At 42.3% G+C, this 26,308-nt stretch overlaps 1 protein-coding gene across 9 annotated transcripts in view; it reads right to left on the bottom strand.

Annotated features, from left to right (window-relative positions):
• The window catches only part of DENND5B (DENN domain containing 5B), a 117,192-nt gene that overhangs the window by 51,283 nt on the left and 39,601 nt on the right, over nucleotides 1-26,308 (bottom strand). For 6 of the 9 annotated variants that reach the window (XM_062590278.1, XM_062590287.1, XM_062590318.1 and 3 more), the window contains exons 2-4: nucleotides 19,125-19,190; nucleotides 10,602-10,711; nucleotides 4,794-5,460 (exon numbers count right to left, since the gene is read on the bottom strand). In XM_062590278.1, coding sequence (XP_062446262.1) covers nucleotides 4,794-5,460; nucleotides 10,602-10,711; nucleotides 19,125-19,190 — 843 coding nt within the window. The remainder of the gene's footprint in view (nucleotides 1-4,793; nucleotides 5,461-10,601; nucleotides 10,712-19,124; nucleotides 19,191-26,308) is intronic. The other 3 variants (XM_062590304.1, XM_062590327.1, XM_062590342.1) reach the window with 1 other exon arrangement.

Genomic DNA, 26,308 nt, shown 5'->3' with positions numbered 1-26,308 from the left:
TAAGAAGTTTATCTTTGGCTCATCCACATGTACCCTCTCGTGTTTAAATCCCTAGAAAGGCAGACATACAGAATGGATTGACGAGGTTTCCGCAGAGCCCACAATTTAATTCATCTTCCTCCAGCAGACACCTCATGCCAGTAGCATTTTGCTACTGATCCTTGGGAAAAATGTAGCAGCTACCACACAATGGCAACTGCTGGGAGCCTGGACGTTCGTGGTACTACTGCATCTCTGCAGTCACATGGGAAATCCATGCTCTCAATAAAATAAAAAATAATAAGTATAAAAAAAAAGCTCTTGAAAAGGTATTATTTTCTAGAGACTGAATAAACTATGATAAAATTACAACAGCAGGTCTGAGGCACAAAGTCTGTAAGCCACAAGCTGTGTGCTGTATGACGTGCCTTGTTCAGTGGTAACAAGTATGACTCTCTGCACCAGCTTTTTCTATGTTACTGATGGTCTTGCGATCCTTATGTTCCTCCTCTGAAAGGCATAGGAATAATGCATAATCCAAGCGTTAATTTTTACAAGCTGAAGTTTGAAAGTCTGCAGTCCAAATGCACCCTGAAGAAGTGTGTGTGGGGAGAGAACGGGTTGGGGAAGGACCCAATCGCTCCCTCTCCTTGATTTTTAGAGGCTCAATGTTAAAATTTGGCAAAACTTAAAAGTATTCTCAGAAAGACATAACCTGGAGTCACAGGAACTGTGCTTCAGGTATGGCTTCCTTCATCACCTCTGCATGCCCACGTCAGCACTTACGGCAGTCTATCACATCAATCTACCAAAAACCATTTTCACCAGCTCCCCGGAACTCCACATTGTCTCCAATAAAAGTAAAGACCTGCTTTCTGAGTCTTGTCGTTTAAGGAGCAAGCACAGGTCCTTGCTAGTTGTCAAGCTGTCCTCTCCTTACTGCCCGAGTTCTGCCCTAGCAGTGCCGCAGCGCAGCTTCCCATTCCCAAGCAACCCGGCTATTTCACATCTCCGCACTGAAATTCATTCCTCGTGGTGGCTTTCGCACTCGAAGGACACAATTATCTACACCAGCAGTTCGTGCTAGTTAGAGTAAGTCCTCAAATTGTGGTTGCCAAAGCCACAGTAAGAGCTCTGCAGCACCAGACTGCTTTACGGTTTCAGCCGCAAGCCTGAGGCAAATTGAGGATTAAGGTAGTTGCCTGCAGTCCAAAATGTTTGGGAACCAAGTAGTTTGAAAAAAATGAGCTCATCCTTCTTTTGCATTAATCTCTCCGCCTCCCTGCTGCTCCCTGCCACAGCCGCAAAGCGAAATCACAGTCTGCTCCAATCCCTTCCTTTGCCCCAGCTAGAAATAGCTACCAACGGGTCCTGTCCCGCTGCAGAGCTGTGCCGGACACCCTCGAACCGCGCCAGGCACGAGTCCAGGGCGCGCCGGGTAGAGTCACCGCGCACCCTCACCTCCTCGCGCAGGCAGGTGCCTTTGAGCAGGCGGCTGGAAACGTCCCGCCGCGGCTACATGGGGAAAAACAAAACTTTGTCGTCAGCACCTCCTAACTCACTAGGGAAAAGCCAGTTGCGTCGCAGCGTAACCTTCCTCCCAGCCCTTCGCCACGCGCACCTCGGCTCGACTGCCGGCCCTGCCACCGGCTGCCTGCGAGCTCTGCTCTCCTACACAGCCAGGAGCGAAAGCTGCTTGGTCAGCTGACGTACGTCTGCAGTTTTCATATTCCTCCCGCTCTTTCCTGGGCTCAAAACTTTATCTGTCTTTAACGACCAGATGTTCAGAGAGAAAATTCAAGGTTCTCAGTAGCCAGCCAGGAAGTTCACTGGATGGTCAGGGTTGCAGAACAATTTCTATTTATATTTTCATACAACTTTCCAAAACACACTTTATCAAAAATAAATAAATATACAAGGAATCCTCTTTGGCAAGTTTGAATGAAAAGCTTCCTTCCAAATGGGCTAGGAGAACCATGAAAAAGGTCATTATTTTCCCCGTACATATGTTATTAACAGCTCTCTGACTAAAGCTGTTCAGCAAACTGAAGCAGGCTTTGGTACAGTGCTCTTATTTCTCGAGAAGCAATTGTAGCATTTCAGTGAATTCTGACTTGGACGTAATAACACTGCTCGCTTGAAATTGCACCCTGTGGACCCAAGACCATCTCTAATCTCTGGCTGAGTTTGGAAGGTTGCAGCAAGGCTGGACCACGCTGGAAAATGTAACAGCTAGTCCATCCTCCTCACACTGGAAAGGGAGGGACAGACATATTTGCACGACCACTCTCATCATTACTTTGGAGTAACAGAGATTCAAGCCCAAAACCTTCCTCTTCCCTTGAAAGAGTTTGTAGTTAAGTGGTTCTCCTTGGTGGACCTCAGAGCTCAGAGAAGAGACTTCAGTGGTATCTAGCTAGTTATGTATTAAATAGAGAAACAGCTGTTTTGTTTTCTCTTTTGGTAATCACAAAAAATGACATACAAAAGAAAGGCACAATTAACCAAGCAATCAGCTATCAGGATATGCCAATATTGAAGCTTTGCACTTGCCCTCCACTCTGCATTCTTCACCTTTGGGAATGAGCATTATGATGCTATTTACATAATTACAGGATTTGCCTAATACATCTAAATGTGTGTTTTTTCTCATGCTCCATCAAGATATGTCTAAATCAGATAGCAAGGTAAAGGTCATGTCAAGGATATCCCTAGATTCTTCAATAGAAGAAGGAAAAAAAAAAACTATCAGAACTTTAGGGAATGGAGGGGATTAATTCTCACTATCACATTTTCCTTTTAGAAAAATATACAATGAAAACAATAAATCTCTTAAGTTATAGCCAATAATTAGAAGAAAACCACATTTATTTAATTAACTTCTAGTGCCACTTTGAAAGTGGAATCAAAATTATTTAGTGAATATTTAGTATCTTTTTCAAGGTCTCTTGCAAAAGTAATGCATATCAAGGCTGCTCTCCATCTGCACAGGATATTACTCAAAAGTAATCTGACAAGCAGGATTTTTTTTCGCTAATGCTACTAGCTTACGCAAAACACTTCTAGTTTTTAGCAAATCTGTAACCAGGGACCAGTGTGGGAATGACTGGTGGAGATGGTGAGGCATTTTGACTGCATTGCTGCTTAATGTCAAACTCTAGCTTCAAGTGGCAAAGGCAACAAAACAAACAGAAAGAGGTAAGCGTGCACGTGCTCTCTCTCACACACACACACATATATGCAGAAGCAGTGGAAAACCAGCCTAGTTCAATCGACAGTAGGATTTCTGCTCACACTTCAGGCTGAGAACAGATAAAAGCCTTTCACTTTCGGTTCTTGAAAGCCAGTCCCTGCAGTACGCGTGGAGAAGCACTCTACAAAGAGCAGGCAATTCTTTGAATCCAGGCACTTTCAGAAGAGCTACCCTCCTTCCACCTCCCTGAACATTTTTCCATTCTCAGTCTTTTATCCATTAGTATTATTACTACACCCTTATCAACTTTTCTTTTTATATGACAAACCCAAATATTCACTTTTGTGCCTGAGGTTCACTATTCATACTTGTTTTAGGTGACTCACCATCCTCTTTTTCCTCTCCACCTCAAGCTGTCTGACATGTTGCTTGAACGACACCTCTTAAGAAGTCAGGGTATTCAGCATCTTCTCTTGTGTTTGTTAAAACATGCCTAACTCCTCGCTTTTTATTGTTCATTTTAGTCTAATGAAAGCTCCCTAACTTTTGATGCAGAGCATGTTTTAGTAATTTTGGGGTCAGCATCATAGAAGATATTTAGGAACCCATATAATTCGTATAGCATCCAGTGAGACTTCGAGGAACCTCTGAAAAGCCTGGGCAAATTCCTGAATGTCCTTACGAAACTGGAGCTTGACTTGCTATGGCTCTCTGGTGCATTGTACTGCAACAGCTGCAACACGTGGCTTTCGGCCCCTAAATACCACAGGGGCCAGATTCAACCACCATCAACAGGAAAGAAATAGTAATAAGAGGGTTAAACCTCAAAGCATGCCCAGCACAAACTCCATATTCTTGAAGCCTGTAACAACGTACTTGTATTATTACAGAAAAATACAACCGGAAGAGAAAAGGTACAAGCCAGATTTTTAAAAGCTTGCTAGCATATTTCAGTACAGACTGGTTCTGTGCAAACTACTTCTGCCAATGCAACTAGTCTCTGCCAACTGCAATCTTCTCTAAATAAATAAATAAAACAAAATATAAAAAGTACCAGTACCCATGTAAGAAAAATTCTCCGTATCTCAGGCTGAAGAGGGATGCCTTATTGTCATTCATTGGCGACTGAAAACTCTGGCCTTCAAGCAATAAAAAAGTCATTGCTTTAAACAGAATTTATCCCATCATACAAGAAAAATAAATTTTCCTTCAACTTCAGCATGCTACTGAAAGTTGAAAAAGAAAGTAGGAAGAATATTTTCTGCAAGATGTATTACTTCATGTTGGTATTTCCTGTAGAAGGTAAGATTAGTTTCATGCTCTCTTGCAACATGATCAAGGGCAACGTAAGGATGACAATTAAGAGAATTCTATTGCTAGCTTTCACAAGTGATAAATACGATGCATAATTAAACAAGAGACACCCAGACTGCCTGGAAGAAACAATTATTTAGTGCTTTCATTAGGACAGATCCATTTCTCCTCCATTTTTTTCATTATGTTATTGCATTTCACAAACCCACTGAAAAAAATCAACAGCTTTAGTGAAGCTCTTGCCATGGCAGCTATCTAGAGACTACCCGGCAGGGTGAGAAGCGCGAGCCGCTAGCAGAAGGCCCACCTTGGGAGTACAGCAGGATCTGCATCTCCAGGAGAACGCAAGTGAAAACCTGGACGAGGTTCTCCAGTCCCAGAAGCTCAAAGACCTCCCGCAATGGGTAGTCAGACAGCGGGAGCTCGTTGGGGCCAGGCCTCTGGCAAATGATGGGCTCGTAAACCCCGTAAAACTTCAGTGACCTGCCCGGGGGTGGCAGGGGCACCTCGTACAGGATGTTGTGGATGTAGCTCTCTAGGGGCAGAGGTGGTGGCTGCTGGGAGGTAACTGCTTTGTAGAGCTGGATCAGGAACTTCTTGCAGGCTTGCATAAAGGGCAGAGGAGTGATGAGGCATATGCATTTGGATACATACAGCGTGTCTCTGCTAATGTCATAGGAGTTATACCGCTGGAGCTTGGCGAGGGAAGTGGCATCTCCCTCGTCAATGCTGCTGGCCAAGGAGTCCATGCTGCACGAGGACGAGGCACAGACGCTGCTGTACTGCTCAGCGTTGTGCATCTGATAAAGCGTTTGCATGGCTGTGCAGATTTGCTTGCTTGTGACTTCCTCGTAGAAAGTGAGCACAAATCCGTACGTACGAGAGCCATCTTCTCGGGTGATGATGAACGAGTGGAGCTGCGGGTCTCTGTTATCCGCCTGCGTTCTGAAGGACAGCCCTTTGGGCATGCACAGCTGGGGGAAGAGGAGAAGAAAGAGATAAAATTTTCTGAGCAACAATTTTATTGTCATTACTTTTGTTTTACAGGAGTCTTTTCCTGCTGCAACACAAGCTATTCTCAAAGTCCCCCTGAAAATAAGCCTAAGAACAAACAGCCTGGTGCTACTTAACAGAAGTGTGTGTCATGACCAGGAAAACAGCCTCCAAAAATTATCCATCTAATATGTCATTGTGAATACTTCATTGCTTTGTAAAATTGTTTTCACCACCAAATAGGCTCTTATTTATATAAGCACCATACAAAAATATTCACTTTTTTTTCTCAGTATATTTCGTGCTCACTGTACTCTAAACTCAGTGAGTCAGAGGAGCATCTTGTATCACTGAATTCAAATGAGGCACAATCCTTGAAATGAAATTGCTCGATCATTCCTAATTTTCTTAAAAGAAAATAAAATAACTAACAGGCAGCTATTACCACTACTTTCTTTCTTAAGTGTTATAAAATAGCTTAGATCAGCAGCAAAAAGAACAGAAAAAGTAATCTATGTAAGGCTAGTTTTGATTTACCAGTCAGCAAAATATTTTGCAGTAATTCTATTACACTGAAGCATTTCTCTGAAACATACCCCTAGGGATAACTTGAGGCATTTTTTCAGACATTCCTCAGGAATTCTATCAGCTGTCTAATACAAAATAACTAATATCCAGCAAAATATGTTTAGATGTGCATCAGCATGAAACTCATCACATTCTGACCCAGTTAGTACGTCTATAAGCCAAGCATTAAAGCTTCCAACTGAGGCAAGAGAAAGGGAGGGGAAAAAAAGGGGGGGGGGGGGGAAGAAAGGGACTTCCAGGTGTTCCTGCTGCTCCAAATGGTGAGCACTAGTAGCAAACTTTGCAATGTTACCTTCAGAGCTGTATAAAATTATTTTCACTAGCAAATAGGCTCTGTCTCATTCATTTAAACAGCACACAAAAATACTCAGCTTTTGTGATTCAGACTCTAAAATTCACAACATACTAGCAGGCCTCTAATTTATGTAGGCTCTTACCTGTTGCTCTAGAAGTTAATGGACAGGGCAAGAAGTGGCCAGTAGCTGATAGAAGGATTTAATTCAATTGACAGGCTTTGCTGACACAAGCCATGAAATTGCAGCTTGAGCCATTTTTGAACAGCAGCCACATTTTCATTCAAAAGGTTTATAGTTTTTATTATTGAGGCATTAACAGCATTGCCATGGTTAAGGCTATGTTGAAATTGTCCAACAAAGCAGAAATAGAAAATCCTTGTTTCACACTTCATTTAAATTTATTCCGTATGATAAGTATCTCTCCACCTCCTTTTTGGCAGACTTATTTAATAAAACTTTATTTCTAGAATGTGAGCTTTTGATAGTGCCTTAACAAATCTGATCAGTCTGAAATCATAGGTTTTAACCGCAACACTATCAGTCAGAGATGATACCTTCTTGGTTTTACAGACAAATACCTGGAAAAGCAAATTATATGCACCGGAATAATCAAGAGCAGATAAGCATCAAGGAAGTTCAGACCAATTGAGACAGTTTCAGAAGGCTGTATCAGATCTCCTCCAAGCCTTAAAAACTATTCCCTCCTTCCTTGTCTACTCATTCCACACACACACAAGAACACCCATCTATTAACTTGCAGCCATAGCCTAATATATGCTGAATTTCAACATTTTAAGTTTCTGTCTATGTGACGTGACGTGACGAAAAGACTGCCGTCGCTATTAGACCTAGAACAGGACAGAGGAAAGGCAGAGAGAAAAACAAGCCAGGACAGGAAGGGGAGAATGACCAAGAGTCACTCAGGCAGCAAGCTTCATACGGAAACTGAAAGGAAAGGGTCAATGTTCATTCTCAAGCAACACACAAAGCTTCAAAATTGTAGTAGACTAATGAATAAAAACTTTCATCTCAGTGTCTGGAATATCAATCACTTTCCACCTCATTTGTGCTTGCTACGTATGTTCCAGGAGAGCGTTGGAGAAAAGCAGCCTGGGATGCACTAGTGGGACTGAAGGCTCTGCGCGCTGCTAAAGCTAGCGGACTAGCTGGCTAGTGAGAAAACAGTCAATCATCTTTATTGCATCAGTGTAGAAACACAAAATGATCTGAGATGACTGGACAAAGCACACCGTCTTCTTTTTCAGAGCACTTAGCCACCGGAATATTTAAGAATCTCTATCAGCAGGAAAAAAGTGGGATTAAATTCTACTTGAAGTAGGGCCCATGATCAACAAGGGTTTGTCAAAGCCAAAGCAGTTGCACAAGGCAAGGGAAGAAGATACAGACAGCTCAGCATCCTGTTTCTAGAAGCAAAGAGCAGAAGATGCCCCTTTCTCAGTGCAGAAACAGGGTCATCATCAGTTTCAGATGTTCCTCAGCCAAAGGTTCCCTCTGGATCAAAGCATCACCAGAATCCCCTACTCTTCACTAGACCCTCTACTTCCCATTTTAATCCATGCGTATTTTTCCATGCTTGAAACATGCTGCATCAGCAAATTCTACATCTAAACTGTGCCTTGGGTGAGAGGGTGGAGAGAGATGCTTCAGTTTGTATTAAAATCTGCTCTTCTAAAATGACACCAAGTATCCTTTAATTCTTTTATTTGGGTACATGATCTTTTTGAACGTGCAATATTGCCTCGGACTCCAGAAATATATGCAAATGTTTATGCACCTTGCTGACCTAGAGGACTAAAACAGGAGTTATTTCTTAAAAATTTCACTTTCCTTCCTAACGAAAACTTCAATTTGGTATATCACATGACTGTCACAGAATGGCCGCAGAAAATAGCATGAGACATCAGGCAGGGATAATCCCATTGGTGGAAGCAGTGGAAAAAAAGAAAGTATTTCCCTATAAAATAGAACTCTATACTACTTTGAAAGGGAGATAAAACATGACTGGTAGGCAGAGTGATTTCTCAGGACTTACAGGTACTTTTTTTTAAGTGATAGAATGGTTTCAAAAGGCAATTGAAATTCCTTAGGCATCTAGCAAAGCCAGAACTCCCACAAGTTAACCCTTCAAGGATTTATGTATTTTCTTCTCTGAGGGAAATTGCTTCTGGAAAACTCACCGAAAGCACATGGGCAGAACTGTAGGCAGAACTAATACAGCAAGGAGAGATCAGAAAGGCCAGTAATTGCCTCAGGGTATTCTGTGGGTATTCTGAGGGAGGTGGGAATTACTTTAAATGATTCTTTGGATCAAAACAATAAAAAAAAGTTTCCCAGAAGATAATTTAAAAGACTATTAAGTGCTGCTGCTGTTAGCAAATGCCGTTTTTTCCCAAATACATTGCAAATGAAAGACGTGTTCTTCAGCTACATGACTTCGTCTGAGTGCAGTTCAGACCAATTATTTTGTTTTAATAGGTCTCCTGTTGGTTTTCAATATTCTATTTTTGTATGATAATATGATCACATTTACTGAATACTAGACATTTTCAACGGTAATGTGACGTACAACCAACGCAGCAATTCTAGCTGTTGATGCTTGCTGCTGTATTCCTGCTGCCCACCCTCATTCACTTCTCCTCTTCTCACATTGCCGATGCAGAAAAATCCCAAACCTGCCTCTCCACTAACTAAATGGCAGGAGCTGCCTAAGTAGCTGAGTTTACCACCTTAGCTGTGTCTCTCGCCTTTGCTCTGATTCCTTCGTGCCTTCTGTTTATCCAAAGAAACGTGGAGACTTGCTCTAGTATTACACCATCTCCATCGGTGCACACTTGGAAGCAGAGAGAGCAAAATCTCCAGCCGCTGGTGGGCAGGGGGACTAATGCTGGCATCGGGGGCATCTCTGCCTTTCTAGGCATGACTGCCATACCACAGTATCAACTCCCAGTGTCACTGCTACTACCAGCTTGCGTTTTCACACTGAATTTTTGGCACAGTTTAGCACACGCATCAAAAAACAGTTAAAATTGAGATCATATTTGGAGATTTCTAGACCTTCACAATTGCAGAGAACAGTTTGAAAATACGAACTAAATGTAATTCGGACTGCATTTACAATAGCTATTTAATGTGGTAGTGAAGGAAGTGAGGCCAACGGCAACCACTCCTTAGCTCCTTATCTCTGCAAAAGGGTGAAGGTCAAGGGATTACCTGGAATTAATATTTCCACAAATGCTCAGGCTAGTTCTATTTTGAAATAGCTACTATTTAATCCTACTCTCCTAAGATGTGACAAGTCTAAACTAGACTGGGGAGAAGGAGTTCCCTAATTGTCCAATTCTGAGTTAGATCCAATACATAGTTTCAAAAACAGCTGGCATTGGTAATACTGCTTTAATGTTATTACTCCATCTACTTACTTTTAAAACATAATGACAGATGCGGGATGGCACAATTATAAAACAAAGAGCATTTTCTGTACCGGGAAGCTTATCTCATATGACAGTAATTAGTTGTTCTTGTCAGCATATGTTCTTAACAAGGACTTTGTGATTTTTGGAAACACCCTTGAATATCAGCTCTTTGGGAAAATTTCCAGTGGATCCTTGGTCTTTTAATTCTCCTGCACACACATAAAACTGCAGAAATTCTCTTCTCTCCTATTGCCCTATTCATGGGACTTCAGCCACACAAACAAACTTATCTCAAACTTTGCTGACAGGGAAGAGATGTACAGAAAAGTGCATGCATCAGTGCAGAGATGCCATTAAAAACCCCACAAAAGCTGCTGTTTAGGTGAGTTCCAGCTTTTGATCAAAGATCCCCCTCTCTCTCTTCATATGTAGCAACAAGAACTTTGATCCTCAGAAATTTCTCATGGCTACTAGTGTCTTAAAAATTCCTCAGTAAATCTCCTTTAAATCTGCTGATGTGTATGCAAGGTGACTACCCCTCCTTCTCACCCAGCCACTGGGACTCGTTTCACCACACACTAGATTTAATTAGAGCTAATGAGAGAAGTCCAGTATCTAACCTTTGTTTTGCCCAGAAGTATTTCTGTGTATTTACGATACCTCTTCCTCCGTGCCGTTTCAGCTGGCACGCCTAGTGGGTGCCCTTAGTCCCAACAGAATTAAACCACCGAGCATGGTGGTAAACAACCCAGGAACCGTTCTGGAGTGGAAACTGCCAGGAAACAGGAGGATTTCCCCACCTACCATGTTGACGGCATCCTGATCGAAGGGGTTCCACTCTATGTTCTGCGGGTAGTGAGCCAAAACTTTGGACTTGAAAGTTCTTCTCAAGGGACTCTGGTCGAAGTTCTCTCCTGCAAGAAAGGAAGAAGCGGTGACTTGTCGCAGCAGCGATGCTGCAGCGGGAGCCGACCTGCACAGTTTTGTTTCACTAGCAAATGGCTACGCGAAATCCCAAGTGCCTTTTTACTCCCGACACTTTCGAAGGAGAAACGTCAAAGATGCACGTTCACTCAAATCTTTCCCTCCTTCCCACCAAAATCTTACCACAGTTGCAGCACAGCTTCCAACTTAGTATTTACTGCATGGAAATATTTTGGTAAGAGAAAAATTAATGCTTGAGTTTATGGGAAAAGACCCTGGAGTCATCTGAATCTCCACCTTTCCCTACAGTTTGAATACCTAGAGATAGCTTTACTTAAACATTGAAAGAGCTCTTTCCCTAAAGCGCCCAAGAAATTGTCTGAAGGTCATAAAAGGTATGAGCACCTCTCAGCTATTACAAATTATTCACGGCTTCACTATACATGTTTTTTATATCACAAGTCCTGCATTAAACATGTATTTCTTCCATGACAAATTTCAAGGACAGACTTTTGCCACGCATAAAGATGCCAGAAAGTGCAAAGAGAAAGATTGAAATAAGACTTCAAGCAGAAAGGCATCCAGTTATCAGCATACAAATAGTGTATTTCAAGGTGATATTGTTAACAGAGTTTCCACTGTTGGAAAGTCTACAGTACGCAACATAGCAATCAAAATAAGAAGGTCTTAAAATCTATTAACTACACTACCATACGTTATACTTTTTTTCCAGCCTTGATTCTTGATTAAGATATTAGCTTACTAATTCCAGTCTTCTTACTTTAAAACCACATTTGGGTCTTGAATTATCATCTCCTGTTCTGTTCCTTTCTCACCTAGGAGAGGAGAACAGGATGAAATCCTTAACCGGCAAATGTTTTCAACAAAACTTACTTGGCACTCAAAGGCTTGCTTTGAGACTTCTCAGTGTTGCTTAGATACTTAAATAAAAAAAGAATAAAAAGCTATGAAATAGAATTTGATCTCTTTTCTTTAAAATAGAAATATTTTGATTTCTCTTTATACCTAAAAATAAAACCAAGATTTCAAATTTTTTAAACCAGAGGTTATTTTGCATGAAAAAAATTCAACTGTTTGGCAAGCTGTAAAGGCAACCCACCATTCCTGCAAGAAAAATAAAAACTATGAGTTTACTAATGTCACTTTGCCCTTCTCTGAAGGCAAAGCGGACCGTGGAAATGTAATCTCTGCTTGCTGAGTTGCATGTCACAATACAACATTTGCACAGCTAACAGCTTCCTAAATGATGTTGCAAAATCAGAGTTCAGGAGTTACGCGATGCTTTCTGAGGCCAGGGCCATTTGGCACGCGCCCTTTGCTCCTTGGGAAGCACAGTCAACACAGTCATCTGGCTCACTGTGAGCTAAAAAACAATCTTCTTTATACGGGAAAGCTATGAATCAGCATTAATCTAAGGAAATGACCGCACAAACTGCTGCTTAGAGCAATGCTTCTCAGTCCTTGCCTTGTAGAGCCGAGGTCTGCAGCCGCCTGAGAGGAAAACACAGTAAAAAAGGAAAACAGAGTTGCAATGCTCCGCTCCCGGCAAAGCTTCAGGAACCCTTTGCTATCTGAGATACTGCTTTAAAGTTCCTCGCTGCAGGGATTTTATTTTTTTTTTTTTTTCAGATTTCGGGGAGGAAAGGACGTGCACCAGAAAAACAAATGCACAGAAACTCTTTAAAATGTCTTCAGTTTAGAGAGCAGGGTGAGCGCTCTCCTCCTCGCCTCCAGAAAAGGCGGGCACCTTCCCCGACCCCGCGGACGGGAATGCCCTAATTGCGGCACCAGCACAGCAGGAACGGGTGGAGGAGCAAGACGCGAAGGTCGGGAATTTCTCGCTCCGACCTCGCCACCCTCCTGCTCGGCCGGGAGGAGGAAGCGGAGGCTCACGCCGTCGCTCCCTCCCGTGCGGCGGCGGCGGCGGGAAGTTCCTCGAGATCCGCGAGTCGCCTCCGACGGCGCCGCGCTTCCCCTGCCCCGAAAGCCACCGCGCCGGGCGGAGGGATGCTGCCCCAATAGCAAACACGTTTGAAGAAGTAGTTTAAAACCTTTTTCTTCCAAGGCATATTGGGGATTTTAAGGATACAGGTGCTTTTATGCAATAGCTTATTTTTAACACGCTGTTTAGACACACGCTCATTTTTACCAGACACATGCTCAGTCACCTACCTAGTATTTTTGCTGCATTGTTTTTTCCAGCACTGCATACGTTTTGTTTAATTTTGGTGGATATTCATGGAGGGGAAGGAGAAAGCAAACAAGACTTTACAATGATATTTTGTACCTGAGAGGAAAAAAGTCCAAGGTGATGATTGCTACAGGCGTATTTCCTGGGGCAGGACAAAATACAAATGTTAAAATGTAAGGAGCTCTGGCAGGGAAATCCAGCCTGCTTCTGCTTGAGGCAACCCCCAAATCTAGCAAAAGCATATGCATCATAGAAAGGGCAACAAAAACTGGAGGTATCAGCTAAACTGGATCAAACTCAAAGACATCCCATGGTTTAGCTGATCAGCTCACTGTATTTTTCCACTTGGACAAGCGCTGGCACTAGCTTCCATGGCAGGCCAGAGTACAGGATGAGGGTCCTTTTCCTGCTCTGTTACTAAGCTGACTGCAGTGCAGAAAATATTACTCTGGGAATATTACTTCGTCATAGAGCACAGCAGTAGAAGCTCTTACTTTTGCCTGTAAGTTCTTTGTTGAGGTATCAAGTTCTACAAGATAAAAATCTCAACCAGCAAAGCCAGCAGACATGCTCTCTCCAGGTAGGCACTTAAACATACTCGGCAACGTACTTAGTTCTGAGCATTACACAGTAACTAATGCACTTGCATGATCGAGTAAACAGGCAGGAGGTTATTTCTTAATTGCACCTTCACGTATCTTCACCTTAGACCTGAGAACTAGCAGAAATGCAGATATTTGATAGTAAATTTGTTTGGTTGCTTCTACTACAACTTCAAAGAGCATCTAGAAGATTTCCTTAAGTTCTCCGTAGCTAAGAGAAAGCCAGTCCAATTTCCTGCGAGAGTTCATCTTTCTGTCACTGAAAAATGTTATTGCAGTAACCTGACTGAACTAACTGCTCAGCCTGTGAGGTTTAGCAACACTAACACCACTACAGCTCACAGGTCCAGCCCTTCTTCAGGGGGACAATTTTCCTATCTGCATTACACAGGTGTTGTAAAAACACCTTTTGCTTGATAAATAGGCCATAGAGATGACAGTCAACAGCTGAATCGATTAATCATCTAGTAGTGGGGCATAGCTGTAAATAGGAGTCCTAGTAGCAATACATATTAATGATGTCATTTACTTGTTCTAGTTCTTGTGCTCACTTGTAGACATCAGAGAGACCAATGTGTTAAAAATTTTTAGCAAAATACAAAGTTTTATGTAGCTGCATTTCTCTGTTTAGAAGACAGTCATGAAACTAAGAAACAGATACATTTTTCTGATTAAAGATTCACTTCCAAAATCGCTTTTCTCAGCTCATTCTCTAAAACAGATTTTGTGGAAACAGTATAGGAACCAGAGTTAAATCCTATACTGGTATGCAGGATTGGACCAGAGGGGGGAAATACATATATATATTTATACACACACACACATATATATCAATGGATCCTTAACACAGCTACATTTTTTCAAGTGATTCATTTTCCCTTAACTGCAGTTTCATCTTATATTTGTATTTTGCTCAAATAGTGCAGCAAGCTAGCCAGTATTGGGCTATCCCTGTCAAACGAAGATCATGTTGTCATCCCCTTATTCTTCAGAAAAAATGAAAAACAGAATTGCTGCAACCTCCCCTTAGCAGAAATCAGGCTTGTGGTTTCTCCCATCAGAATTTCAGCTGACAACTGTCTGGGTTTTGTGAAATTGTCTGGGTTTTTATGAGAGGTAGTCTGGGGGTGGGAGGAGAGTGGGGAAATCCAGAAAAAGTACATTTAGCTAAGTCCGCTGCTTTGCCACTGCCTGACTTTGCCACTTCTTTGGGCCACGGGACTGACACTTCCATGTCGTTCAAAAGACAGATCATATGATATCAATTCAGTCTGGAGGCTTTACCCCTCATTTTTAGGAAGTAAGGGCAGAGGGAGCCTGTTCCCAAAGCCTTATTAACTTAAAGAAAGCATGAGCTATCAGTGCTTCACACCTCCAGGCAGTCAGCTTTGCATCTCCTCCACCATAGCGAGTAACTGACTCTTTACACATAAAAGACTTAAAGAGAGCAGAGTGAACTGAACACTTTTGACTGAAAGCCATGGTTTTTCAAGACAGCCTTGAAAGCATGTGGGAGGGGAAAAAAGAGCAAAAGCACACAAGTTGCAAAGATAGCCCAAAAGAGGCTGCTTTAGTTGCATGGCCTTCTCAGCTCCCCGCTCACACAGACATCCCAGCACTGCTTCCTACTGCTACAGGGTTTAAGGCTGCACATGACGTTTCTTTATCACTGGCAGAGCTGTCTTAGTCCCAACACTGCTGCTTTGCTAGAAGCAATGGAATATAGAGGTGCTCATCTGAGAGGTTTTGTCTGACAGTAATTAACTACTGATATGTGCCGGCATCTGTTCCTGAGCACAAGATTTCCAAAGCACCTTGTATCCAAGGTCTGCAAAGCAATTCATAGGTAAGAGAAATGAACATAGGCCTTTATTTACTTGTAGGTTCCTAAGACTTGTGCATAGTGTTTTCCATTTCCCTTGGGCACTCCTTGCACAGATGAAAACTGATGCAGACTCAAGGAAAAAAGGGAAAAAAGAGTAAAGAGGTGCAAAGGGGAGCAGGGAGAAAAAAGGAAAAAAAAAAAAAAAAAAAGACAGGTCAGATGTGGAAGCATGGAGCACAGGAAAAGCCTCTCCAGGCTCCCAGCAGAAGCAAAAGGTTGCTGCCACCTTGCTGGGGGCTCACATCAGTATCACGTTGTTGGTGAAGGGAGCATGGCCACCCTCCCACCAGGCCGGGGGCCCATCAACAGCAACGCTGTAAGCACAGGACTTGTGCAAGCAGGGGAGAGGCAAGGATGGGAAGAACACCCTGCCTTGGCTTATTCCACCCAACGGGAGTTTTACACAAAATCCACGTGCCATCCTGGGGCAGAGAGCAGACCCCCTTTGCAAGGAGCTTTGTAGGCTCCCTTTTGGATAGTCTCAGTTTGTGATGAAGGTGAAGAGGGAGAAAGGAAGAGTTAACGTCTGCATGGGACCAGATGCTATCTTGCATTTAAGCAGTCCTATGACACCAAAGCAGCACTGCCAGGCTCCAGAAACACTTTGGGACTGCTCATAAAAACAGGTGGATCAATCCTGGAAGGCTTTTTCATAGGAAGTAGGTGGCCCACTTACTAACTCCACCAGATACAGCTGTACCTTCCACTTCTGTTTCCAAATTAGATTTAGTATTACATCACTAGGAATATTCAAATGATTTTTTTGATTGCCTGTTATCTCCTTTTCCCTAATAATCACCCTCCATCAATCCGACAGAGAAAATATCTAGCATAATCTTGAACAACTGGAAAAAAAACAAGGCATATTTGCCAATAAGCCATGCTAATCAGGAAAAAACTTAGGGTTTCAATCAGCCTTTGGACATGATTAGTAATTCGTATTCTACTGCAAATACTTGTACAGTCATTTAGATGTCAGAGATGTCTAAAAAGCATTGTTTATGAAATAAACCTGGCTTTAAGAAATCTGGCTTCTCCAAAAACAGCAGTAACAATGTCTTACTAAAGTGACAACATGGACTTCACGTGATCCAGGAAAGTAAGTGGCACAAGTAACTTACCTTTGCAGAGTCTCTGCGGGATTTTCATTTTATTACTACAGTGTCTTAAAAAAAGGCCACACATACACAAAAAAACCATTTTTTCTATCAATAATCACAGTACAAAAGAGAAGAGCCAAGAAACCACACTGGAGTGAATCAGTCAGTGATTAGTTTGAAAGCACAGAGCACTGCACCCCACACACAACACTGCTCTGGAAAGCCAGGCATGGTAAGCTTTTAAAGAGCTTGCACAATTCAGATAAGAAAAAATACAAAGATATAACAGAAGGCAACCTGCATATCAGAGTGAAATGTCATCAGTTAGCCAAACTACCAGAAAACGTCACAACTGCCATTGAAATGAGGTGAGAGATTTAGCACGTGACACCCAGATCCACACTGACAAGCAGCTGGAAGAGAGTCCCACAGCAAGCAAAACCTTCTTGGCAAACATGAGGAAGGGCATCCAGACTGGAAATGTACTTTATATTATCAGCCCTCAGCACTGGTGGCTGTGAGCCACTGAGTCACATGTGACAGACAAAATTTGTTTAGTTCGTATTTTAGGCAAACAGTGACTTTTGACTGAATTTACTATACACTCTTAAGTGCTTGCTTGCTAACTTGTAGAATAGAATTAGCAAAGCACATTAAAAATGAAGCAAGTTTCAAATGTGAATTGAATCCATATTCTAAAATGTTAATGGACAAAAGCAGCACTACAAATACAGACAGTATCATACAACATCATATCTGATGCATGATACTCATTCATGTAAACAGCATATCTCATAGGACAAGCTGCCACTCAGAAGTAAATTAAAAGTTTAATTTCAAATAGACTTCTTTAACTTTTAGAATTAAAAAAATGCATTTTTTTTAAATAGTGTAAAATGTGTCAGATTCAAGTTTCATTTCAATTGGATACTATATCCTACGTCATGATACTTTTAAACAACTTGCATCTTTCCTTAAAGGCACTCATTTTTAAAGGGCAATTTAATTTCTATTTTAAAGCAAATGTTGAAATAATGGATGGTAGATCGAGCAAAACTCTGCTAATTTCATTTCAAAGGAGAAAAAACTCTTAAAACTAGGAAACAAATGTCTTTTCTTTTTTGGGTAAAGGTTAACATTACTTTGGAAATGCAGCTAGTGCTATGAGATTGTCACTCGTGATTGCTTTCATGTGAGTGACCATATGTAAAAATTTAGAAATTCTAAGATTTGGGCAGATATATTTTAACTCTCAGAGCTCCAAAGGCATATGTACTAAACAGGCAAAGGCGTCCTTTCTCCACACCCTCTGGTCCAGGGAATGTGAACTATCTGTAGCCTTTGCATGTTCTGGAACGTCGACAGGAATGTTTGTGACCACAGAAATAAAAATATCTTTTATTCCTTTAGAGGAATCCATTGGGAACATGAATATGCACAGTACTGTATATCATGGTGACAGCCTCTTTGATAGCTATTTCTAATTAAAAACATTCAGCACATCCAGCTATGTCATTCCACTGCTGACTGCACTTTGTGAGGCTTCCTGGGTATCAGCCTGACCCCGCAGGAGCAGTAAGCGGTTTGCAAGGTGCAAGTGAGAAAACACCCCAAAACCAGGAAAAATAATGCTCAGCTGGAAAGCACCTAAGCTGCTCCTTGCCGGCTTCCAGAGCTGATGACTCTGAGTAGTGCTGAAATTGGGCTCTCCTGCTCTCCTCCTGTGCTTCAACACTGCACAGAGGAACCAGTGGGTCACGAGTCACTATTCAACCGTGGCCGTATTTCCTACCACACATCCCCATAATCTTACAGTGGAGGCGGCAAGCGGTATGAAGGGGAGGACAGGCACAAAGCAGACAAAACAGTCTTCTTGCCCAAATTTTAAGATCAGAGTTTATTCAGCAGGAAACCTGCTTTTTTTTTTTTTTTTTTTTTTTTTTTTTTTTTGGGGGGGGGATTTGGAAGTGGAGTAGGGAACAGGACTGAGGGGGTGGGCAGGGTTTAAATAACCTAGTGAAACACTTGCATTTCAATGTTTAAAAGATTCGACAGATCAGATTTAAGTAGGAATTCATAATGGGCTGTGCACCCCGTCAATACATCTGGGCTGTTACGCTTTTTATTTGTGTGTATGTAGACTGATGTTGTTATTTGTATCTAAAATTTAAAATATGCTTCCGTGAGGTTTCAGGAACCGAGTCTGAATGAGTCTCTAGCAGAACTGGTGTAGATGGATCTTCCAGTATCCTCTATCTACAAATCTACCTAACTAAGCCTAGCTGGGATAAGTATCCTCTAATATAACCTCACACAAGATGTCCTTTGGCTTTATCAGTCACACACAACATTCAGCGTATCATACATCCATCAATATATCCGACAGTGCTAGAGGCATTGCTTTGGGCAGGGGAAACACGTCTGCCAAGAGAGCTTCAGGGAGAAGAATAAAATTTACCAGATATTGATTCAAATTAAGTAAAAGAATGGAAAGGTGCAGTTTTAAAATCTGACCCTTAATTTGATTCGAGGGAAATTGGAGGACGGAAAATAGAGAGACACAGCAGGTCTGGTGATTATTTTGTCCTGAACACCCCTGTTTACCTGCAGCTTTGTTTGTAGCATCTGAGCTCTTGCCATGAAGATCTGCTTCTAGCCATTTGTACAAGACTACACAACATAACAAACAGAGATAAAAAAAAAGTATGAACAAAATGAAGAAATACACAAATGTACTGGGGGAACGGGAAAAAAAAGCAAAACATTCCTGTTTGAACGCACGCATTCCTGTTTGAAGCACCTTCCTCCCCCCCCCCCCCCCCCCCCCCCCAATACTGGCAATGGGTAAATTCATGCGATAAATAAAGACTTCAGTGACTGTATTAGTGTAAAGCCGTTGAAGACATTGACAGACATTGTGGAAATACCTGTCAAAATTAGTAACAAGATTAAATTCTAAGCACTTCAAACAGCATGCTGCCACAGTTTCCCTATTGCGAAAGACAGCTTGGTTCATGCTTAACCCATTCCAGAGCCTGCAAAACTCTGAGGGGAAAAAAAAAATAAGTAACTGATGTCAAACTAGAACTAGGAGGTTTTCTTTAGTATAATACTGTAACCATGTTGCTAAGTTGCCTAATAGTTACATTCATCATTTCTGTCTCTTAATAGGGTGTTTATAGGCAAAGACTCAAATAGATAAGCTCTATGTTTATAACTTAGATGAACAATCTTCCCATAACAGCTACCCCAGCTCCTGCAGAAAAACAAAAACGTTTTTAAAGACACCACAGGTCAAAAAAAAAAAAAAAAAAAAAAAAAAAAAAAAAAAGTCCTGGTCTTATGCTACGTAAAGGCATTACATAGTCATCTTTGAGTTAAGTTTATCTTACAGACCCGAAGCATATATCTGCAATATCATAGACCTCTCTGGTCTTTCAGTTTCTAGGTGTAAATTGGACAGCAGGTTTCCACTACTACCCTTCTACTGGAGCTGTTCTAACCAAGGCAGCAGTTTGGAGGACCCAGAGAACTCCGTCAAGCACAAATTCTCTGGAAAAGCAGCCCTCTGCAGAAAACAGAGAAACACTTCCAACGACAATTTTTAGATTAGAATTTGTGCTTTAGGATAATAATTTTCTTGTTCCTTTCGGAGAGACCTGAAAACAGCTCATATTCAAACCTGCAGGACAGTGGCTTTCTGCTCCAGGTGTCAAGCTATTTTTTGAGCTGTTTGAATTTAAAAGTTGCATAAATATTAATGTAAAGGGAACAAAACAAGCAATTGCCTACAGCTGTTGTGGTAACAGGCTGCCAGAGCATTTGTTTAGGTCTCAAGTCCAGAAGAACAGAAAAAGCTTATCTGACTTCTGACCCAGAGTCATGTCTCAGTTTCGGCCGCAGGACTCCCAACCCTTGTGGTTAAAAGCTGTTAGGCAAAGCTGGTGACCGCCCTTGTTAACCACCACATAACCACAGAGCCTTAACAAGTCTCTCTGACAGGCTGCCAGCACAGCTCTCCTCAAAAGTCCTTCCCAAAATTGTCTTTCAAAGGGAATTAAGGCACCGAGCTTCCCTACACCTAGCCACCACCTCCGCAGTAGGAGCAGGCAGTGAACAGCAGAGATTTAACAGCTCGGGAACGGAGCCTGGCTGGGACAGGCAGACGTGCCAGGACAGGCACTTTGGTTTTGCTCCCCGCACTGGTATTTTAGCTGTTTATAGCAATCACACAGCTAAGGAGTCACAGAAGTCATGGAAACCCCGGCGCAAGAAGTCGAATAGCAGATGCTCGTTAACAACAGAGGCTAAGCGCAGAGCTACAGACGCGGCTGCCCAGTCTAGTCCTTCACACACAGGCACCGTAGGGAAACACAACAGCTACTGCCACAAAATAAAATAGCTGCCCTCAGAAAAGGCTTAATATTTCAACGATCCTTTTTAAAAGGACAATTGTTTGTCTAAAAGAGTTACTGCATAGGCCTAAATAAAGAGAAAAGACAAAAATAAACAAAACAAAAAACCCCAAAAAACAAAAAAACCTAACACGAGCAACTTAGTTTGCCCATCATCTCTTCCTTCTGACCTTGATTAAAATACCGACTATCTGCCTACCAAGTAACATTATACAGCACCAAGGCTGTCAGCTTCTTAAAATAGCTACGCTCCCAGACGCCAACAGATCAACAAAGCTGTCCCACTACAGGGGAAAACAAGCAGGAGTTAGTCCGCTTTGCTTAAAACTGTGTCATAATCCAGTCACTCTCCTATAAAAAAAAGAAAGAAAAAAAAAGGGTCCTGGCTCAAGTTACGTGGGTTTAGGGCTGGAGGGGGGAGAAGGATGTTACTAAATAGATAGGGAGGCACAGCACTTAAAGGAGCCTGACCCAAAGGCCTGGACTGATTAGCAGAAAACTGTGAAACAGATGTAAAACTGAACCTGTACTTAAAAATGTAGGGAGGAAAGCTGTTGTCTATGTCTCAAGCCTTTATTCTCTCCAGAAATGGAGATGCAAGGAATTCACTCACGACTTCCACGTTGCCAAGCTGTTTTTCCAAGCACGCACTCACGAGTCACTGCTTTGCGTTACACAGAGAGCATGTCCCAAAAATCTTTGGTCTGCCCTGTTTATATAAAATAAGGGCAATGTTTATTTCCTTATCGCACTGTAATACTCAAGTCTGGTATTCATTTTGTATACTTGGATATTTAGATACTTGTTATCCAACGAAGAAGTATTCGCACCAATCTAGAAAACAATTTTACCAATAATTTGAAGTTAATTTAATTTAAGCTTCATTATTTTGAAATTGCTTTTTAACCTTCTGGTTAGAGAATAGCAAATGCATAATGCATGTGACAGTATGAAACGGAAAGGTTTCATCCACCTCTCAGTTCCCAGAAAACATTAATGATGGCACTCACATGAATGAAAAATATGTCCTGAGCTCTGAAAATTTAATCTCTCCTAAATTCCTTTTAACTCATATACACATTGGTATATGTATATGTACCAATGTATATGTATATGTACATTGTATATGTATATGTATAGCAAAGACAGGCTAAAATGTGAGACTCTTCCCCTGCTCTGAAGTCAATAGCCTAAATGTCTGTATTAAATCTGCCTCCATTAATTTTGCATTCTTCATCACGTAACGGACCATATCTCCAAGGAGAAGGCTTCTCAGATTAGCCTGTTGCCTACAAAGCAGGAAACACGAGTTTGCATCTTCTATGCATGGTGAGGACAAGACTGGAGCCAAACCTCAACTTGAAGAAACACACTAATGACTTGGCTGCTGAGGAAAGCCCAGCTTCACCTTTTCTCCCACCAGCTGCATCACAAGCAGGCGCAATCCAAGCCAATGGCAGCAGTAGTCCTAATCCTGCAGGCAGTGGGTGTACTCCGAGCAGACCTACTGGAGCAAGTATGTGTTTGGGGGGGCTTAGGTGCCCATTTGGCAATCAGAAATCAACCTGCCCCACCAGAAACAAGTCTGAGGCAGGAAAGGAGAAGACCTGGAGGCTCACGAGGAAGTCTCCCATGGAGGCCCGGCTTGCTGAGCAAGGGTGGTCACCACTGCAGGGCCCATGCGCCACCTCCACCAACGGCACCACACCAGCCCAGCTCCGGGCTTGGGAGCCAACCGAGGCAGCTGCCTACAGGCTCACGGTGACCTGCTGAGGAAGAAAGGGCACTTTAGAGGCCAGCAGCTCCGCCACGAAGTTTAGGTGGCTTTGTGCTCAGTGCAAAAGCCATTTCCCTTCCTAGGTTTAACTCCCTCCGTAGACTGAACACAGAGTGAAGCACCCAGCTCAAACTCCTCTGACGTTTGCTCTTTCTACCCATTTGCAAGGGCAAGATCAAATGTAACAGATTTCTGTGTTAAAACACAATGGCATTCTCAGATTGGTTGTGAAAACACACACACAGAGCAATTATATATGTGTAGATAGACTGATAGATAGATAAAATCTTAATACAGATATTGTCCTCTATTTCACCAGGGCACAGGTAATAAGAATTGTCTCACAATCTGCTTTACTACAGTTGTGGTTTCTTTTTCCTGTTTTCATCTCCAAAAAGAAAAGAAAAAAAGATCTTATCATCCTAAAATCCCCATGGCATTACTGGTTAGGTTTATGTGCAAGAATGTGGGAAGAGAAGGGGAACTTTCCAGTAAATTTTGCTCTGGGGCTTTTTTAGTATGAGAACAACAAGGGTTTTTTTAGTTACAGTATGTTCAGATATCTTTAAAGTTGGACTGTATTCAGACAGATTTTTTTTTAAGTCACTTCACTCTACACATCACACTCTGATATTTAATCCCCTCTCCCCTTACTCATCAGGACGCCAAGTTTCAGGTTTTTTGTTACGGGAAGTCAACAGCAGTTTCCAAAAGTTGTGCTGATATGACAGTAGCGTGTGAATAACTTCACTGGTAACACCTTCTGCCACTGTATTTAAGTGTGGCTGGCAAATCAGTACAAGAAAAGAAAGAAGCTTAATTTGTCCTGGACTTTTTTCAAGGCTAATCAACGTTGACATAAACAGAGCACAGAGATGCCCATCCCAGAGCTCAAGCAGTCAGACATGCCCGATTTTAGATTTTGCTTTGGAAGGGTTTTTTTGTACTTGTCTCACACAAACTTCAGCTCTTAGTACTGTTACACTGGGCAATACACATTTCTGTTTCAAAGAAAGTCCCTGTTTTCTGATGTAATTTGTCTTTCTGATCAAAGAGTTGTCCCTTGATGTGCTGAGACACAAAAAGGATCCGAAGGACTTTTTTTTTTTTTTTTTAAATTGGCCACTTTGAACCCAGCCTGCAAAATGCTGTCTTTTACATACATTAGTATAGTGATGAGAGGGAAGCTATCCCCAGTTTCTGGGGGGGAGAAAGAAAAAAAAAAAGTTCTGCACCAAGTGGCAAATCCCAAGTCCACCAGTGGCCCTCACACCTGGGGCAGCGACAGCTCCGCACCCTTCAGACACCTGATCCCATCAGTGGGGCGAGAAGGGACTTTAGAGAGGGCGGGAGGCAGAATTAGCTCTGTGCTATACTGAGTTACGCTTTTTCATAGCCTTTGCCAAAGGATTACAGCACAGCAACCCTTGCTGTCCAAGGCTGCACCTGCTAAACATTACGAAAGCTTTGCTATATATGTTTTTGAAGGATCCAACAGAGAAAGAACTTTGCACCTTGCAATCAAGAAAGCTCTTCGGTCGGCATAAAGTAGAAACAGGCCCTTGTGCAGCACAAACAGACGTTGTTCAAGGGTTATTGAGAAACTGCCGTCCCAGCTGCTGCCAATAAACGACTGTCCTTGCCTCTGTCTCCAAGGGCCGGTCCTCTGCCAGTTTTCAGTAACTGCACCTTTTCAGAAAAAGAAATGCCGAAAAACTTTCCGCATGCTGAGAAGTCTCAGCTGCCTGCAGGCCAGGCTCCAGCTTACCACGAGCGGAGAGAGGAGTGAGGACCACGGTCCTCGCAACCACCATGTCGCTCAGTCAGAACCACCGGAGACACCATTTCGGTTCAGAGGATGCTCTCAGATGCTTGAGAGCAACTGCGCTACAGTGACTGGAGATGAACACTTCTCGGTAAAAGCTTCAATGCACTCGATGAGACATTTCCTCTTAGCTCTCCAAAAAACAGCAATGGAGTTTTGTCAATTAAAAACATTAAAACATTGTGTTAGGAGGAACAAGTACCTTTACATTGAAAGGAAGATCAGGTCTGGCAGCTCTTCAGTTAAAATGCCTCTTCTGCCACCAGCATCTCTGCAGTAACCTCTGTGTATTGGTCAATACCACTCATATTAAGAAACTACTTGAAGATCAGGCTGCTGCCAGGGAATTGGCACAAGAGGCCATTGAAAAGCTATGAGCAATTGCACACCTAAGCCACATGGCAAATACTCTCTAAGCTTTAAATAAACCGTGACTAGATACAGCTTTTTTTTTTTTTTTTTTTTTTTCCAGAAGAACTGTACATATTTCTGACAAAGCATAAACAATCAGATTTATGCTTTATAACTGCTGACTGTTTTGTGGCCAGAGTCCAAGTGAAAATATAGAAGGCTTACACCAGGGCTCGGTCACCATACCACAACAAAGTGTCAGGATTCAAATCCAAAGGCGGGGACCCATACTGCTAATTTCATTTCTGGATCCAAACTGTACTCCAGATGGAAAATTCAGAGCACAACAACATTTCTACCAGGCTTCTAGATTTAATTCCCATCCCTTCAAAGGAGAGCCCAAAGCCAATCCTTTGATTTGCCTTAATGCGCTAGAGAGTGTTAGGTTTGAAAGTTTCTTTGGAAAGCCGAATCTTTATTGAATAGACTAGGGACAGAAAAATAACTGCCTCTAGGTTCAGCTCGCAAATGCCACTGCACATCAGGTCCTTTCTTCCCTTGTCCTGCATATCCTCGCAGATACCTGAGAGCAGAGGCAGTTGCCTAAGGGCTTTACTAACCAAAAAATCTCTCCCCCCTCCCCCCCAAAAATCCCACTTCAAGGCTTCTACCAAATTCCCCTTCCAGCATATTTTGGTGTTGCCTGCTCTTCCAGCAACCCAACTCAGAATATGCCTTCCACTTTCACCACCAAGATCTCTTCAGCAGTGAAGGTGAAGTCCAACGCAATCAGACAAATGGGTCCCTGCAAAGGGCTCTGTCTCCTATGAGTCTTTCCTCTGCCAAAGCTCCACGCTGAAAGAGAGCATTTTGTCCCCTCTCCCCTCAAACTTCCACAGCCACCCCATGTAAATTCCACTACAGAGCAGCAGATACCATGCAACAACCAGACACAACCTCTGGAAGTTTTAGACCTTAGAGGTAAAAGGACTATAGAGGGCCACTAAAAAGGAACAGGGCACACCTCCTGGTCTGAAACAGGTTTACGCAGAGTCACCTGGGCTCTACAGGAGGAAATGGAGAGAGACACAACAAGGAGAGTGTAAGAGAGAGAACCTCACTTGCTCTTCACTTGTATATTTTGCCTGTTATTTTAGTGCCCTGCCAGTAGAGATTGGAGCAGTGCAGAACAGAGATCTGAAAAGCCCTAAAATTACCCAGCATTTAAGAAAAAGTTTTCTCTTTACTCCTAATCTTTTAGTGCCTGGATCCCAGGTTGACTGGTACACTAAAATACGCAGGTAGAAGGCAGGTAATTGCTGCTCTCATTTTTAAATAAGTGTGAGTTGTCACTAACTACAGAGAGGCTAATTCAAAAAAATATATATTTATAATATATAATATATCTTCTAGCCATGGC

Source organism: Rhea pennata, chromosome 1 (assembly GCF_028389875.1).
Source record: "Rhea pennata isolate bPtePen1 chromosome 1, bPtePen1.pri, whole genome shotgun sequence".
Lineage (NCBI taxonomy): Eukaryota > Metazoa > Chordata > Aves > Rheiformes > Rheidae > Rhea > Rhea pennata.
Note: the sequence above shows the minus strand (reverse complement) of the source record. Positions and strands in the feature narration are given on the sequence as shown.